The sequence below is a fragment of the Thermobia domestica genome, chromosome 8 (assembly GCF_964235325.1).
Source record: "Thermobia domestica chromosome 8, izTheDome1.hap1.1, whole genome shotgun sequence".
NCBI lineage: Eukaryota > Metazoa > Arthropoda > Insecta > Zygentoma > Lepismatidae > Thermobia > Thermobia domestica.
Genome location: NC_137461.1, coordinates 30,221,896 through 30,234,309, shown reverse-complemented (window position 1 = coordinate 30,234,309; position 12,414 = coordinate 30,221,896). Strand labels below are relative to the sequence as shown.

The following is a 12,414-nucleotide window of genomic DNA, read 5'->3' as shown; positions in this document are numbered from 1 at the left end:
ATGTTATCAACAATCCATTCAAGGTACTTTACATGCACATATTCCCTCCATTTACTTGCATGTGAGTGACTACGTGTACATTGCATGTTCTCATTTTAATGCGCAGGCTCTGTGCAACGCGTGTTTCCGTGCAATATTTCCAATAGAAGTTTAATACTTTTTCGACATGCATATCACCTGAAGACAATGTGCCTGTAATATTTTTTTACTTGTGTTTTCGCCGAAACAGGCGCCTGTATAATGCCTGTCAAAATCTGACAGGGTTTTACAGACAGTTCCATGTACAAAACATTGCATGTTTGCACGAAAATTTTCATAATAGACAAACCAATTATATTGTTTTTAACTTGTTTTGCAAACAATAGATTAAATTATAAAAGCATATATTGAGGTTAGCTAGGTGTTATGTTATAGCTTGTTGTGGGAAAGTTTATTTTTTAGTTTATACAATCTTGGCTTTGTAACCGACAGGGTGTCAAGTCGCTGTTCGGGCGGCTTTTTATTTGTAACCACTCCGTATAATCTGGTCGCTGTCCGTGGCTCGTGGTACTACCAATAAGTATACTCCTGATACTTTAACTTACCTGGACAGGACGATGAAGGACCTCTCCAAGAAAAGGTTACAAACTGTTTCCAAATCGCTCGTCGGTCTCAATAATGAGATGAGCATTAGGCGCCGAGAGGTTCGGGTGTCTCGTCTCGAAAACCTCACGGACGATCACACGGTCATCCAGACCATAACGCACACAAACATCACTCATACAAACAACGAAAACACACTGGATTAAATAACACTATACTTATTTATTAGAACACTATTTAAAAAAAATAGCAAAGAGGAATGGACACAACACTGAACACTGAGGATGTATAACAATTTTAGTCGCTGAGATCCCGCTTTGCCCTTTTCGGGCAATATAGCCCTTTATATATATATGATTATGATTCAGATATCACTACAAATTCTTCTCTCACACCCTTGACACACTTGGGGGATTAGCACTGGGGAAAGGTTGTCTGGATCGTCCCACGATGAATCCAGTTGTTACGCTGAACAGTCCTGCAGCGTAAAGGTGAATCTTCAGCAAATAAACGAAAAGAAGATCTCCACAGTGGAATACTGATATTGGAGGGCGCGTATATAACTTTTTAGCGCACTAGGTTTATGAACCTGGGACTTCACTAGTTGGGGCTAGCCGTAAGAAATCGTCCTTCACCGGCTAAATAGCTTGTGCACCTTCACAAAAAGTTACATTAGAAGCTCGACGCGATATGCGTGATTACGGCTTCCAGACCTGGAGTCGAACTCCCTGAGCATCCAAGCTCAAGGAACGGGTTGCAATGGTTAACTGAAAGTGTTGGCAGTTCATTTCAAAAATCACTCCGTTAACTCACCTGTATGCACATACAAACAGAATACGGAAAAGAATTTATGTTAATTTTAGCCAACTGCCTATAATGCACTAGACACGGCGATAACATTGGCGTGAGAAAGTACAGATAACGAACTACAAAAATTGTGAGGCTGGTGCCACTTTGGCCACTGGGACATCTGGTCAGCCCGTATTTCTCTAATCTATTGTAATGTTTCCATAAGTGATTAAAGAAAACACTTAATTCAGTTCCAGTTAACTATAGAATATATACTGTGCATATAATAAGTCAGGGAGAAACACTGAAATGGTTAGTCACTAACTGAAATGTTCTCAGCAAAATCAATGTTTTAAATATATATATGAAAAAATGATGAAAGACTTCTTTGTCCAATTGTGTGGGAAAGAAGCAATTCCCACCGAAGAAAGAACTTATGTGCGTTGCAGAATAAAGTATGAATCGAAAATAATGATTACCGTCTTTACGAAATATACAGAGTGTCCACAAAAAATCCTTCTATAACCTGGTAGCGGTTATAGCTTTATGCTATTTTTATTTTTGGATCCTTTGATTATTTTTTTTACCTTTTATGTACCAAATATTTGTACTAACAATATTATTTTAATTGTTTATTTTGTTTTATGTTAATGAAAAGAATTTTATGCACTATTAAGTAATAATTTATTTATTATGTGATAGTAGTGACGTAAAGCTGTGAACACTAGCAAGAATGCAAATTACAATCCTACACGTGATATCTCAAGAGGAATTAAATGATTAGGGACTTAAAAGTTGTCAAAATCACAATCGAAGCTTATTATTTCAAAATTGGAAGATTGGAAACTTTCAAATAAAATGCGGAAGTAACAAACTATTCTCATCGACAAATGTGCATGTGTATATTCAGTGTGTTAGACGTGTAACAGTAGATTTTGTTAGTTACGTGCAATATTTATCCGTATTGGATAGAGCTCATTGTAGAACAAATTTTTTCAATATCGTCCAAGTTGACATTTTCGAAAAAAAAAAAAATGTATGCTTTTTGTACTATTTCACCCATACTATTATAAAAAATTAAAAATTTCATTTTGTTATTCCTCAGAAGTTAAGCCTAAATGAAAGAAACGAATTTCACAACAATACGTAATTATGCCACTGATGTGACATGACATTCGCTTAGAATTTCCCAGGAAAGAAAGAAAAAAAGTGAAAATTTGTATCAAGACATAAGTCGAATGTACGGTGTTATATCAAGTGGTAATCAGGGACTTTTAAAATTGGAATAAGGAATACTCGATAATTTTAACAGGTTAACGAAACTTCAGTTTGACTTCCATAATTAAGAATTCTAAGTATTTTTTTTCTCTTCTTCGTTTACCCAGACGTTACGTAAGTATGATACGTGCTTGAGAAGCGAGCAATGTAAGTGAAACCCTCATCGAAACAATGTGACATCAGTATCGCAGTCAGTTAGTTGTAGACTTTCTTCTGCAGTTGTCTGAATGGTAATGAGCAGCTAGTTATGAAAGAAGAAAATCACCCCATAGAGGAGCATAACTTGTATCTGGTATGCAGAGGAAAGTGATATCCACTATCTTAATTTTCACATTTTCAAGTATTTGAGTGAAATCTGCGGTTTTCTTAAAAGTGCAATAAGTACTTCTTTTTAAAAGTTATAGATCAAAATATCTACAGAATAGTTAATTGCCTTCACAAAATAGTTTCCAGATGCCTTCAGGTTAGTTCAGACCCGAGGAGAAGGTAACGAACATTGAAACCGGACTGGCACCGTATGGTTCGTAGAGAAGTGATATGGAATTCTCTTTGCAAGCTGTAAATTAGAGATTAGTTTCTAACCAGCGAGAATTATGCTTATCTTTTGTTTGTACTCACTGTCCTTGCTCCAGCTGTCTGCTATTATTAAGTGTGATAGTAAATTATAATAACATTATTGTAAGGATTTGAACATTCTTTTGTGCTGTAGAATGATTGAAAGGGGTTGAAGGACTTCGGTGACGTAATATGATGTGGGACCTCTCCTTTTCTAAATTTTTAACATTTTATAAGGACAAAAGAGGGAAGGCATGATGACTCTAGTAGTAAAACGCTCATCTCTGGTGCCAGAGGTTCTTGATCCAGTCCCAGCCCAAATGAGTTTATGGTGAAAAACCTGGGTTTCTGTATTTTCTCAGGGTTCTCCCGTTTCCTTCTACATTCGTATTTCACCAGTTATTTCATTACCATTCACCTTTGTTAGTGATTCGTCTTCTTTAGCCTAAAGGGCATAATTGTGGGCTATGAAACGAGTTTTTTTTTTTTTTTTTTTTTTTTTTTTTTTTTTTGTAAGATCAAAAGTAGGACTTGGAACTCATACAATCGTTCAAGTCCAAAAGCTTTAATGAAATGAAATCTTTCAGTTTAACGCCCTACGACTGTCCTTTAGGCTAAGCGAGACGGATGGTTAAGGCAAGTGAATGGTGGTGGAAGAGTCAATGGAATGAGAGTGTGGGAGGAAACGGGAGTACCCTGAGAAAACCCACGGACACGATGTTGTCCACTACAAGTTTACTTGACTGGAGATCGAACTAAGGATCGTTCGCACCAGATGTAAGCTGTCTGAGCCACCGAGCCCCCTCTAAAAGCTTTAATATTGCGTATATTAATAACAGAAAGTAAGTTGGGAATAAAGTAAGATGTTTATACAAAAATCTCATAAGAAAGAAAACTTGAATGTGTAAGACAGGTGACAAGTAAATAGGAGGAAGGTTCGCCTCAACTCAGAAGATATTAACAGCATAATAATAATAATATAAACTAGAATTGAATGAGAAGTTAGAAGGTAACATGTTCATCCAAACATTTCGTTAAGTCTTAAAAAAAAAGTTTTCAATATGTGAAAGAGGCGAAAAATTAATAATTTCGCATTAATTCATCAGATAACAATAGTTTCATTATTATTATTTTACTATTGATAAGTTGCTTATGGTATTTGTGTTTTTTTTTTTTTTTTTTCAGCGGAAGAGCGTGTAAAAGATAAGTTAGCGGCAGCGGCGCGAGAAAAATTAGCAGCAGCTACTCGTGAGAAACAGTTGCAGTTGGAAAGAAAACGAAGAGCTCTCGCATTTATTAATATGATTAAAAAGGAGCACCCAGTTGTAGGAAAACATGATTCAGGTAAGTGTATACAAAAACAAAATATTAAATATTAGCAGCAGTTCAAAAGAGAAGGTGTAGGTAAAATTTAGTACACGAAAATAGTCGTCATATTGTATTGATTTTCAGTGAGTGCTTAAGCTTAAAACATAATTTTTTAAAAAAAAACTCTTAACCGATAAACAAGGAATTCTCAGTGCGATAGTTGAGAAAAATTGGAGAACTGGATTAGCTGGTAAGGAAGGAAGCCACGATGGTGAACATTCCGCGTAAAGATGCTTTCCATCGGTATGGATTTCGTTGAGAAACAGAAAGTACTGGTAGTAGCTCAGTTAATAAAACAGATTGAGGTTCGTGCCCCATTAGATTCTTTCGTGTTCTATCATTGCTCTTATCTCTTTGTACTCTGTATAATAATTTAAGACAGTTCTCGTTTGCATCTTGAGTTCGTAAGTGTACAGATTTATGGCACGAAACGATGGAACTAATTTGATACAGCTTTTACAGAACCATTTTGACGACTTTATCCTGAGAAACATCGGGATGTTGCAGAGAAGTTACTATTCTCATGTGACTCCTATCCCGTATTTCCCCCTAAAAAAGGGGAACACGTCTTATAGGTCTCTGAAGTAAAGAGTCGCATGACAATGGTCCTTTTGGTGAGAGCGGTCTCGGGTCGATTCCCGTGAGGATACTCGATTGAAAAAGTGTGAAAGCCTGGATTTTCCTCATTCACACCAAGCAAGTGTCGAGATGATACCTAACATAATGGTCCAAGGTGCTTTCTTTCTTCCCATTTCCCCGGATAATGTATTCGCTGAAGGGTGTCATTCCTCATATACGACACAACATAGTCATAGCTACTGAAAGCCCAGAAATCTCATCCTAATCGGAACTAAAGAATGCGATCGATCATTTCAACCAAAGACGTTCACAACCAATATGTAAATTTGTAACTTTTTGATATTAAAGTTCGCGAAGAATATACCCTGCCAGATAGACGTATATTGATCCGTTGACAACACAACGGGTCCGGGTGCAATTATTTCTGGCTCTGTGGATTGAAATTTGTTAACTCTTAATTCCAGTAACTGCCCTGTTGCTTCTCAATTCTTGATTAACTCCGAAACTTTCACCACATACAGGAACATACGTACCACACGTGCTTACAATTTGACTAGTCGGAAGCACCTTTAAAAACATTAAAAGTAAATAGTGCTGCCACATATTCTGTCTTTCAGGGAAGATCCACGTAATACATAGAGCAATTGATGAAAGACTAGGCGTGTTTTTTAAATGAGTACAGTTTTGAAAACTTGTAATAATTTTATTTTTACATGAAAGCCTGTACCTTAATCTACTTTTCATCATAGTTTCCACGAATATTAAGACACTTATCATATCGTACAACAAGATTGTGAACATCATCCTCATAGAAGTTTGCCGCCTGATTTGACAACCACTGCAACACGGTCGTTTTGACTTCATCATCGTCGTCATGGCGCTGACCCCCCAGATGCTTTTTCAAATGCAGGACAGTTTCATAAAGAACATTTCTTGAAACTTGAGGAAACTTAACAACAAAATCGTAAAGTATCTGTTCTCTTTCACGTTTTCGTCAATTTTCTGCAGCAAGTCTTCAGTGATGACAGAAGGTTGCCCATTTTGATTGGTGGCTTCGTAAAGGCAAAGCATCATGGTGATGAAGTCAGATGTAGTGGTTGCCAGCCAGCGTTGTGTCGTTTTTGCTGTATACGCATGTGCGGAATCTTGTTGGTGTCCACAAGCAAAAAGTATTGTGTTTAATGGCCTTCATATATCTCTCCAATAGTTCACTTCAGTAGTTACGGCATATGTTTTAACTCCCGCTTCGCAGAAATTCAGTTGTTACGTGTATATGATACCCCACCAAGCCATAATAAAAGCTGGGTGATGCACCGTTGCCACCTTAGGAGTTTTATCAGTGGCCTCCTGAGAGCTGCGTGTAAACTCGGGGTGAGCGAAAATCTTTTCATTTGTGAAAAGGATTGGACGAGCTGGCCTTTTGCGTTTCTCTCAAACAGCCTCTTAGGTCTTGTTACCCTTATGCGACACAAACTTTCTTTAATAAGGGAAACATTGGATGAGTGGGATTTTCATTTTCCTTAGCATGATTTTCTGCTTCTTGGTAGTTTTTTACCTTTCTTTCTTTCTTTTGGATTCTTTGGGCAACGGCAAAATGGCTGTTTTTGTCCTTGTTTCAGGTACTAGACCTGTTCGTGCCCTATTAGCGACAGAGGAAGTCTCATTGCACCGGTTAATGGCTGATATAGCTGTATTATCGTTTGTTTAATTATTTGAAGCTAATTTAAAAGCTCTCAAATCTCTACTGATGTCTGCTTACATTTGTATAGCGCAATCACAGCAATGTGGCTTTGTTTTACTCCCCACTTTATCTTGGATATACTTTATATCGTCCTGAGTCATGTCCTTGGGTTACGTGTTCCAGCTTCCCGGCCCATTAGAACTACTGTAAAAGCCTGTGTAATTACAAACAAAACGAGACTTTTCATCAATTCTTTCGTCCGGTAAGATGTTCGACCACTTGTTTCTTTATACCAAATCTGATAAAAACATGTTTGTTTGGATGAATGCAGTGATTATATAAGTGTATGTTGTGTACTTTTAGATTCAAATCCTGTAGCTGATACAATTGATCTGAGGAGTGAAGATGAAGATGTAGCGTCGCTTCCTCCACCAACACCACCGAGAATAAGTTCTCCTAAATCTCCACATACTCCAGAAACACCACCCCCACCTCCTATAAGGTAAGATTCGGTATTCGTTCTTCTTGCTTTTCTTGTAATCTGTATTAAGTATTATTCCCATTTTTTAGAAACAATATTTACATTGTATTGCCTGTTTCTTAATGAAAACAAAATATGTCTAAATTAAATTTTGGAGTGCCACTTTTTCTTAGGAAATGAACAGTAATCGTTTCTACTCTTTCCTTTTTAAATTTCGCACCAGGCCAGTTATTACACAATAATTTCTGTTTACGTATTTCTAGGATATAAGAAAATGTGGAAAGAGCATATAGGTCAATCACCGACAAATTTGCTGTTAGAAGTTGTTTTAGATATCATCATAGTAGTAAAGAAAACAGACTCAGCTGTTTAAACAGCGTTTCTCAAACTGTGGTCCACGGCACACAAGTAGTCCTTGCAGTCAAGAGTGTTAGGAATTGAGATTGAGATTGCAATTCCTGAATTCGAAATGGTCTTAATTCTGAAAATTTTCAGAATTCCGATTTTCCGAAATTGCAGGATTCCGGAGTGATTCAAGTATTAATTCCGATTTTGATGCCGATAGGTGAATTGTGTTAAAAATACTGTTTTACCTTATATCAATATAACAGAATCGTGCAGTTTTGCTCTTTCTTTGTTCTGTCTTGATTGAAAATGAGAATTTTCAAATATATGTACGTGTGCAAGAAAGAAAGTAAGGAACACAAAAGAACTTTCTTCTGCAGTGTTCTGCTGGTGAGAACAAAATAAGGTATTCTCTACGGATCCTCTTTCTCAGCCGTACTTTTTCTAAACAGTTTGAAAGCCTAAACAATCTGTTAAGAAATGGATATAGTTCTAAGATAACGGAAGAACTATTGATTTATACTTCATTATCATAGCATCAACGTTCTAAAGTTCTACCTCGTATGAACAAAACACACATGTGTTCCTAGCTGTGTTAACTACGAAGGCTTTGCATAAAAGCATTTCAGGAGAGTTAGTTCAAGAAGACGACCAGCAGAATCTTTATTGAACTGTTCCAATTAAAGGTGGAAGCTCCCCTTGCATGATTTTACATTAAAAGATTAATCATCCAGGGAAAGAGCTAAAAGTTGCAGAAGAACAAATGAAGAAGAAAACCAGATACTGAAATTTCTGTACTGGAGAAAACTGAAAGGTTTAACTTCTTTTATTATATATGCCTAAAGTATATATTATATAAGTATTATATATACTTTAAACTTATGAGTTGAGTAATTTCCGCACTATATCACCTATAGTTCATTAAAAATAGTTACTATAGTCCAATAACTATTTGTATACAACCATAGGTCATATACCCTTTAACTCCAATCCAAGCTCACGGCAAATTCTAGCCCTCACCTCCTTCATCTCATGAAATATGTATCTTTGACGCTCTTCTTGCTCACATTTTCCATTTCATATAGTAAAATAGCATACACGGAAAGCTCTTTTCTTTTCTGTCCTATGTCCTTGATTAGCTCACTTGTATGTGAGCGTCATTAGCTCCGTAATTAGCTAGTTTAGTACGCCAGTTGCTTTCCATTTCCTCATATCATCATCATCATCATCATTTTTTTAATAATCCTGATATTATAAGCTCTTTGTCTTCTTGAGTCACCTGTACTTACTATCAAATTATCAGAGGCGTATTAAGAGAGGAAGGATGAACACTAACAGCATCAATGTGGTAGGAGGATTTGGAGAATGCAGTTTTGTGGATGAATTCAGAAAATATAATATATTTCTAAATGAAAGCTATTACAATCGCTCTGTTGTTCTACTGCGATCATAAACTGCAGTTCTTAACAAAAATGAAACTATCAGAATTGACTGTTAATTTGTACATTTCATACATTTTGTATTATTGGTATAGTTGCTGTAACACCAAATAAGTCACGCTTTCGTTTTTATGGAACGCCTCAAGAAGAGCTCCGCTCTGGACACTCATCGCTATTTTGTACATCATTGTACCCAATTCCTCGATACATTTTTTCCGTCTACGTAACATAATTTTCTTTTGTATTACCTTTCTAATGACATATTTACCTTTACGTAATTTACTAATATACGGTATTTGCTTATAATCCCCTGCTTTTTGTAAGTACTCTAGATGCGCAAGAGACGAGACATGACTCAGTATCGTACTATATCGTAAAGGATGAGATTCGAAGCGACTCGTTCTTTGTGGAATTCGAGACTGGACGATATAAATTCTTCTTTCATCTCGAAAAACATTACGTTCCTTAATGTCCCAACGGTACACAGCAAAAAACGAGGTGTTGAAATAACACAAAATGACTACCACTTTAGCATGTTACTTGTGTGTCAATTCAGCACAAAGACATCGCCTTCCGAGCATATCAAAAATAACCAGTTACTACCTGAGAGAATATGCATTGGAATTTATCGTTTAATATGAGCAAAGCTACCTGAGAGAATATGCATTGGCATTTATCGTTTAATATGAGCAAAGCTTTGGGAAATATCTTTGGCACTTGTGCCAAGTAACAAATAATGTTCTATGTTTTCAGTAATCGGTCACAATAATATTGTTGTAAACCTGTGAATCATCTGACAACAGTTACACAGATAGCTGTGCTTCCATCTGTTTTCTTTATCTGTTATTCTTGTGTCTTTGCATATATGAACATAATATGGAAGAGTTGTTGCCTGTGTTACTGTTGTCAGACGATTCACAGGTTTACAACAATATTATTGTGACCGATTACTGAAAACATAGAACATTATTTGTTACTTGGCAGAAGTGCCAAAGATATTTCGTAAAGCTTTGCTCATATTAAACGATAAATACCAATGCAAATTCTCTCAGATAGGAACTAGTTATTTTTTATATGCTCGGAAGGCGATGTCTTTGCGCTGAATTAACACACAAGTAACACGCTGAAGTGGTAGTTATTTTGTGTTGTTTCAACACCTCATTTTTTACAGTGTAGCTTGCCAAGCAAAGCAGGAGTTGTAGTACAATGTATGTGGTCTGAATGGCTAGCACTTATTTTTAAGATAGAAGTGGAGCTAATGAAGGAACGGACTGGAAAGCACAGTACTTGACACACCGGTATGGTAAGCCAAAGACCAGTCAGTTTTCAATCCAGTAGCATTTTCTGCCCTTCGAAATTTCTTGCAGTTGGTTGCTTGAGGTTTAAAAAAAAATGTTAGTGTCGTAGATGTAGGAATTTAAGTCAGTTTTCTAGCAACATGATTTCCTGTTCTTATTAATTATTTAGGATAGTTTCACTTATAAATATTGTTACTTGTTTGTTTGACTGTAGAATGCAATGAATGTAAATTTGCTCATAAAATGTTACCAAAATATGCAGCTAGTAATTTACATTCGTGGTTTGAAGTTATTACAGTTTTATTATTATTATTATTTTCAGACTCAATCCAGAAACAAGACTGACTTCCCCTAAAGAAAATGGAGAATCCCACCGATCTTCACATCACAGTAAATCAGGTAATTAAAGTTAATCTTCGAGTGACGTTAAAACTGACATATAAATAAATGCCTGTAGATTATGAATGAATGTTCATACTCACCTCTGTATCTCTTGTAGTCTTTGTTACATCAGTGTATAATGTCAGTTACCGTTATAATCTCCGTCAGCACTTGTTTCTTAAAAAAGAGCTTGATTTATCACATACCCATTGTAGATGTTACTGCCTTGGCAATATTAATTTTTATTAGGGGGCCGCGATGGCTCAGTGGTAGAGCGTTGACCTCTGGTGCTTGGGGTCCCTGACTCGATCCCAACTCGCGCCAAGTGAACTTTGGGGTGGACAAACACCGTGTTCTTGGGTTTTCTCGGGGTTGTCCCGTTTCATTCCACCATTTCATTCATTTCTCATCATCACCATCTCCTTTAGCCTAACCGGCATAACCGTGGGACGTAAAACTTAAAGATTTCATTTCATTAATTTTTATTTTATTTTATTTTTTTAAAATTTTATTTATTTATTTTGGAAAACAAGGTCATTTGAACCACCTTACAACTTTTTGCCGTTCCTCTCATAGTTTTTGTTGTTACCGTAGAATTTCTATAGAAGTTTTTCTACAATATAAATTAATTTTGTTGCAAGAGTTTATCACACTATTTGTCTATACGGCGATGAACAAGTATTAGTTTTCTTCTTAGTTTAAGTTTACTGAAATGATTCAGAAGTGTTGACTTAATCAATGCAATAGAACGTGTGTCCATAAAAACAAATTTTCTTCGAATAAGTAGCACGTGCTGGAAGTTTAAAAATCCTTAGTAGGAAATATGTAATTATAAAGATTTGACAAGTTCTGTGGGAAAGAAGAACAATGGTTTGTGTATCAGTAAGCAACATTCATAGAATTCGATAAAAGACATAAACGTTTTTCTTCATTCTAGTAGGAGAAAATTACATCATCATAGGTATTTTGCCATTATTGGACGCGCCTTCGGCGTGGGAGTCCCGGGTTCGATTCCCTGCTGGAGCTCATGTGGTTCGGATTCCACGATAATAAGTAGGTTCCGTCTCATATAACCTCGCTACTAAAATGGAAGTTAAACTCAAAATCAACTCAACTCTTCCATTATTGGCAGGTTACTTGACGCAGGTAAGAAGCTTCCATTCTCCACGGTCTCCGCTAACCTCTTCGTCTTCACGTACGACGTACGACTTTTCTGTTTTGATATCGTCCACCATACGCTCTAGCACGTTCTTCATTACACAGTTCCTTCTTAGCCAATGTCCCAACCAGTTTCTCTTCCTCTTACTAATAATAGCAGAAATTGTCCTTTTCTCTCCCATCATTTCTAACACCCTCTCATTCATTTTCCATTCGTCCCAGCTAATTCTCTCGATTCTTCTCCACACCCACATTTCGAAAGCTTGCAGTAGTTTTTAATCATTTTTGTATAATGTCCATGTTTCTGACCCATACAATGCAATACTCCACATGAAGCATCTTCTGAGTCTTACTCTCAGCTCTTTGTTCAAGGTCCCACAAAATAGTGTTTTCTTCCTTCTAAAGGCTTCTTTTGCCATTCCTATCCTTGCTTTTATTTAAAAATATCCATAATATTTCTTCTGTAAACAATAAAAGGTT

The 12,414-nt window shown here is 36.4% G+C and overlaps 1 protein-coding gene across 4 annotated transcripts in view; it reads left to right on the top strand.

The window, feature by feature from the left end:
* The window catches only part of su(w[a]) (suppressor of white-apricot), a 109,892-nt gene that overhangs the window by 54,329 nt on the left and 43,149 nt on the right, over positions 1-12,414 (top strand). For all 4 annotated transcript variants that reach the window (XM_081768313.1, XM_081768314.1, XM_081768315.1 and 1 more), the window contains exons 10-12: positions 4,390-4,548; positions 7,196-7,334; positions 10,718-10,794. In XM_081768313.1, the coding sequence (XP_081624439.1) occupies positions 4,390-4,548; positions 7,196-7,334; positions 10,718-10,794 (375 nt within the window). The remainder of the gene's footprint in view (positions 1-4,389; positions 4,549-7,195; positions 7,335-10,717; positions 10,795-12,414) is intronic.